At 39.6% G+C, this 6,323-nt stretch overlaps 1 protein-coding gene across 1 annotated transcript; it reads left to right on the forward strand.

Moving 5' to 3' along the window:
• Positions 1 to 541: 541 nt before the first annotated feature.
• LOC106153375 (uncharacterized) lies at positions 542 to 6,015 on the forward strand. Its single transcript, XM_086996053.1, has 7 exons — positions 542 to 787; positions 1,251 to 1,529; positions 2,425 to 2,577; positions 2,804 to 3,244; positions 3,553 to 3,600; positions 4,026 to 4,119; positions 4,517 to 6,015. Exons 1-7 carry the CDS (start codon positions 700 to 702, stop codon positions 4,842 to 4,844), a joined length of 1,431 nt encoding a protein of 476 aa, XP_086852179.1. The 5' UTR covers positions 542 to 699; the 3' UTR covers positions 4,845 to 6,015.
• The last annotated feature ends 308 nt before the right edge of the window (positions 6,016 to 6,323 follow it).

A 6,323-nucleotide genomic window follows, 5' to 3' on the forward strand; every position in this document is an offset into this window, starting at 1 on the left:
GTATGACTTTTGTCATTAAATGTCATACTAAAATGCTATTTAGCAAAACGTTTGACAAAGCCGGTCGCATTTTACAACTACATTAAAAACTGACCTTAAAATTCGCGGGAAAATTTTGTGTACAGATAACATGAAATACAATAAAATACTCAAAATCATTAAATGTAAACAAATATGAAAGTGACTTTTTATTGTTTTATTTTCTTACTTTTGACATCAAGGTGGCTGGAAAATTAATACAGGTAGTTAAATAATTCAATTAACCATGCACCTGTGATAATTTAAATGTGACCCATTTACCTTAAAAGTCACTTCCACCTTTCGCTCCCCTGCAAATGCTCCAGAGATCAAAACACCTTTCCACCTTTGTAATAAAAACATCAGCAAAATGGACGCGACAAAGGGCTGCAATCTGACATACAATACTCTGACAAAGGCCCTTGACGTGGGCGAAAAATTGAAAGGGTCTACACATATAACACAAAGAAAAGAAAACGCATGACTCACATACGTAAAGCTCATTAGCATTACAATTTCAATGGAGGTAAAAGTTTTTGCTTCTGATGTATTTCCACAGTCAGTTCCCCAGTTTATCAGAGGACGCAGTAAAAACGGGGATTCGGCGTGCTGTAGTGTCAGAAGCAAGCGTCCTTTCGTGTTTTAAAGAAGAAATTTGTTGGAAAACCTTATGATCTTTTGATGATGTCGCACAGCCGAGGACCAAACTTTTTAACACTCGCAAGAGGAATGTTGTTGTGCTTTCTTCTGCGTGGAACAAAGGTTGAAGGTAGGTGCATTAATTGTTTTTGTGTGGCTTCGTTTTTCAATAATATTTCTGCAGTTATCCCTTATACACGTGTCTATTTTAATAGTAATTAAAATTACTATTTCGTCTCTCTCTCTCTCTCTCTCTCTCTCTCTCTCTCTCTCTCTCTCTCTCTCTCTCTCTCTCTCTCTCTGTGTGTGTGTGTGCGTGTGTGTGTGTGTACTGTGGTATACTGTGCATTCGTATTTGTGTTTATGTAGGCCCACACAACGGACACCGCAACATACGGGTAAAGGGCATATACATAGTAAGTGTGTAGGGCCTACCACATACACTTAATTGCACGTGTTTGCATTTCACTGAAAACTAACTCAACATATACAAGAATATCATAATTCAAATTCACATCTGTTACATGTGCACTATATCAACATATATATGTCAACATATATTATATATATATATATATTCCTTCTTTCTTCAGCTACATACGACACATCGCGCTGTCCATCTCGCATACGCTTCGAACACGACGTCTTCAACTTCGGGGAGCGCTGCTACCAGTTTGTGAACAGCGAGAAGTACTGGTCGGACGCGCAGGCCTGGTGTCAACAGCGCGGGGGCAGACACGTGGAGATCCACGACCAGGCAACGATGAACTTTATCTCGGAGGTGTTGTCCACGGTGCTGTCATCGTCCTGGAGGAATAACGGCATTTGGATAGGGCTGAGAAGGAGCGGGAGTGCATGGGCGTGGTCGTCAGGTAGCAATTTACGGTCCGTCCACATACATGCGCGCGCGCGTTTACACACACACACACACACACACACAAACACACTCACAGAGAGACACACAAACACGCGCGCGTACTCTCTGACCACTGGGTGTGCTAGCAGTCTGTCACAAAATTAATGCATCGCGCATACTTTAATTTTGTATCATATTTTAGAAGCCCCTGATACCCTTGCTTAATGGTTTATCTCAACAGTACTGTCAGTTGCAGACTACATTGAAATATGAAATACATGAATCAACATTCCCTAAATGCCTACACAAAAGAGATGAATATATAAAAGTGGGTGACATTTTGCTAAGCATTCATAGCATATGCACTACTTTTCAAGAAGAAGAAAGGCGTTCCCTGTGACGCGATCTAGCGCATCTAAACGCCTGTCCAGACATCAAGTTGCACTCGTATCCCGCTGGTGTGCCTTTACAGCCAATATGTCTCACCTGCAGTATTATTATTATCAAAATAATAACCATGGGTGCCTACAGTTCGTTTAATGTTGTTTTCAGATGACGTGCTATCATGAATGAATATTACATGTCTTTACTCTAGAAACCCACCCCTTTTCGTCTGTCTGTCTGTCTGTCCGCACACATGTACATCCATTCTGCTAGCCCCGAAGCCAGACAGAAAGACAGACAGACAGATAAACAGACAGACAGACAGCTATCCACTCAATCACTGGATATCCCCCCAACTCTCTCTCGCTCTCTCTCTCTGTCTCGGATGTTATCTTTGCTTACTTTTCCACGTGTTCAGGTATTTATAGTGTCACCTTAAGCTACGTGCCACAATTTTCAATAGAAATAAAAATTCATATTAAATATAGCATTTACCCATGTATATATATTCTGTATCCATGTTCCAGGGCACGCTTTGGTCTACACAAACTGGAACTCCGGACAGCCGTCAAGTAACCAGAACCATCCGTGCTCCATCCTGAGGAGAGAACACGGCTGGAAGTGGGTGGACAGCCACTGTACCCATCTTTTCTACCAGTACAAATTTATATGCATGTACGGTATGTATAATGTTTTATACATGAAACTTTTTAAACATGGTGCGGTATACACTGTACATATTGGGGGTCATAGTCACCAGAAGTAAATGATTTTTTACATGTACATTGATTGTAACATTACGTGCGTATTAATATTTATGTAAAGTTATATCAAAATTGGTATTGTACTCTGATTAGTGTTGTTACAAGACGTGGCCGATGACAAAATGCTATTATTATATTTCAGACATGATTCCGACTACTACCACCTCAACAACAACTACAACCACTACCCCGACAACGACAACAACTACACCGACAACAACAACAACAACTACACCGACAACGACAACCACTACCCCGACAACGACAACAACTACACCGACAACAACAACAACTACACCGACAACGACAACCACTACCCCGACAACGACAACAACTACACCGACAACAACAACAACTACACCGACAACAACAACATCAGTAGCACCTACAACGACAACCGCCACAACACCAACTACATCCACCATACCAGGAACAATAACCAACGAAAACACGACCGTCTCTTCAACCAGTGGCCCTACCCCCACTACTATTACTACAAAGCTTGGTATGTCTTCTACGCCATCTACAACGAAATCTGAAGAAAAGTTCCCAACATCAACAACTGTGAAATCTGATAAGCCAGGTAAGAGTGTTGATAAGGGTGTGTGTGTGGGGGGGGGGGGGGTATAATCTTGCGCTTGTTATACAGTATACGCATAAGGTAGATAGGTAGGTAGAAAAAAAAATATTGTCAAAATAAGTCGGTTATTATGTGCCAATTGGGGAATCTGTGACGTCACAGCTGGCTTATGAAGATGATGTTTTAAACATTTTAAAGTAAGAAAAAACTTTGGAATATGACAAAGATGAAAAGATGTTTCTCGCGTTTCACTAGAATACCCAAAGAAGAAGACATCATAATCCAGAAAGTATTTTGTTCACTTCTTTCAGGGGGCGCAAATGCAGCAGCCGTTCAACAACAGGAGCAGAATAACGAAGGTATGTTTGGTGGGACAAATTCAGGAGAACGTAGTGATCAGTGCGATAACCAATACATTAATTTCAAGATATTTATTAATGGTCTTATTTATGTCAAAATTATGGGAAAACGATCCAACTGGTCAACGGGCCAGGGCCAATTAGTTTCTGTGGACCTTCATATTGATGATAGAAATACATGTGCATGATATTTTGTTTACTGATGTATGTTTACTGGTAACTGATGTATGTTTACTGGTACATGTAAAGGCACTTAAATTAAACACAGCATTTAAATATATGCACCACAAAACAAATTTTTAAAAACTGTAGTTGAAAACTCTAAAAAGTAACAGCCGTTCCTATGGAGGAGAGGCTAACAAAATTTTGAAATAGAACCAAAAACAGACAGATTATTATTATTATTATTATTATTATTATTTCAGGTTTGACAATTGGGCTGACGGCAACCGCCGCTGTTCTGATTATACTGGTTGTACTGGTCATAGTCTTCGTGCTCTTCAGACGGAGATTAAACTCGTAAGTTAGATCAGAGATAGAGTTCGTGGGGAGAAATAGTCAAATAAAGTTCTAGTTTATAATTTGATTAACCCAAAGAAGACGAGAAATAATTAATTTGAGTTTGACAAGTTTTAAGATAGTGTGGCACAATTTCTAGTTTACATATCGGAACATTCAATGCTGAACTCACCCAGACAAAATATTTCAATTCTGAAAAGTTTTTTTAAAATTAAAAACAACATGCAACTTGTCATTGATTTAGGCCTATATACATGTATTTAATGTTATGTCAAGCCATTAATTTATTTTCAGCACAGTCTGACACATTTATCTCCATCTCTATACGACTTAAGTGATAAACTTCAACTTCAACTGAACAGCATTTATCGAGCATCTCAATTTTCTTTTATTACAGGAAAAAAGCACGAGAGCCAGAGCCTCTATGGACTCATAACGTCACTGACGACGGAGAGGGCATGAACGCGCGGTTCTCCAATCCGATGTACGGGGGTGCCCTACCGACAGACCTGGGGGCCGTGGGCCCCGCGCAGGAGAACTTTTACGCCGAATTGGGCGACCCGAACCCATACGATGAAATAAAAAATCCCACATCTTTTGGTGAAAATGCCAAACTTGAATTAAAAGAGGACGATGTGGATGATTTAAAGGTCGGTCTGTCCAATGACGGATACATGACGATGAAGGCACAAGCGAATGCGGATGATGCTAATAATTTGGTGTGAATGTTATCAAAATAGTGATGACATTTGGAACTGGAAATTCTTGAATGTTGTGTTGACTTATCGCCTGAGTCAAATAAAACCATTTCTAGCTTCTTTAGAAGGATCGAAAAAGAAATAGACGCAGAACCCCCTGACGTGTACCAACACAACGCAATTTTATGGTCGTTTAGAAATCCAGGTGATAGGCCTATCCTTTTTTATGCTAAATTACACAACGGGTGTAGGAGACACATTCTCCATAAACAACGCCATGACATCAAAGATGTAGCCCTGAAGTTTGAAACAACTGCTTGCAAACTGGGGTTATCGGTGAAATTTTTTGTTGCCGTGACAGGTTTTAGAAAGATCCATTTTCAAAGGTTTAAGGAAATTTTTCACAATACATCTTGCCAAAAGATTAAAACCATCAGATTCCATCAGTGAGGAAGGCTCAGCGAATCCAGCCTCTAAACTCTTTGACTATCCTCGGGCTGTCCATCACTATGACGCGCAATATCGTCTTCACGAGCCGTCACGGAGGGGTATTATTTAGGGGGCGGTGCCGCCATCAAGGAACAACAGGACGCATTGTTAAGTACATCTTATAGCCACTTTTCATGTCACGAATTTCTGTAGACTATGATGTAACAGAGCAGTGCGAGTCATCCACACCCATGATGACGGGGCGCTACCTGGCAACACGAACATGATATCTTCACTATTGTGATGTGTTGAGCCGTGTGCTATTTGTCTCTGTTTGTGAAAAGTGTTTTGAATATCTTGCCATAATGAATCTCCTTGGATCCACAGGTCAGTGTACATAGGGTAAGGTGCGTGGAGAAGACGTTTCTAATGTAACATTAACCTTTGTCGCACCACTGCTCAGCGATCCAATGACATACATGGCTCATATTTTTATTTTCTGCGACGTAAAAGGAATGGATTGACCCTTGTAAAAATCTCAATATTTTATTATTATTATTATTATTATTATTATTATTATTATTATTATTATTATTATTATTATCGATTTAAGACATGTAAATTTCACCCATTTTTTCATAAATCATTCTGTACATATAATACCCACTAAGAAATACATGGATGTAGTCAGCTGGTCTGACGTCATGTAACATTATGTAATAACTAAAAACGTATACTTCGAATTACGAAATGAAGTAGTATCGGTTTATGTGCAGTTGTCTTGTCTTTTAATGCATAAGGCATTTTATTGAATAGCAGAGGCAATAAGGGTGGAGTGGCATGAACGTATTTTACGTGTCATGAACATGTACAATGGTTGTGGTACAGGCTTTTTAGGCTCAGAAGACCTTTGAAAAGCCCATACAGGTGGTGACCTGTATGAAAGGAAGTATCGTACATGATAAACTGAGACAGAATGCCTTTGGTTCGAGGGTCACAAAATTGTGGCAGTTTAAAAATGATTTTACAATCGATTCGTTTGCTAAGATAGAGAAAATACGGTGAGAACGAAACAAA

This window comes from Lingula anatina, chromosome 9, assembly GCF_051362555.1.
Source record: "Lingula anatina isolate TDL-2025a chromosome 9, LinAna3.0, whole genome shotgun sequence".
NCBI lineage: Eukaryota > Metazoa > Brachiopoda > Lingulata > Lingulida > Lingulidae > Lingula > Lingula anatina.

Excerpts from the sequence above, each read along its gene's own strand:
- LOC106153375 (XM_086996053.1), top strand. The coding sequence starts at position 700 with ATGATGTCGCACAGCCGAGGACCAAACTTTTTAACACTCGCAAGAGGA. Across the intron at positions 1,530-2,424 it reads TGCATGGGCGTGGTCGTCAG|GGCACGCTTTGGTCTACACA; the intron begins GTAGCAATTTAC and ends TCCATGTTCCAG. Across the intron at positions 3,245-3,552 it reads TGTGAAATCTGATAAGCCAG|GGGGCGCAAATGCAGCAGCC; the intron begins GTAAGAGTGTTG and ends CACTTCTTTCAG.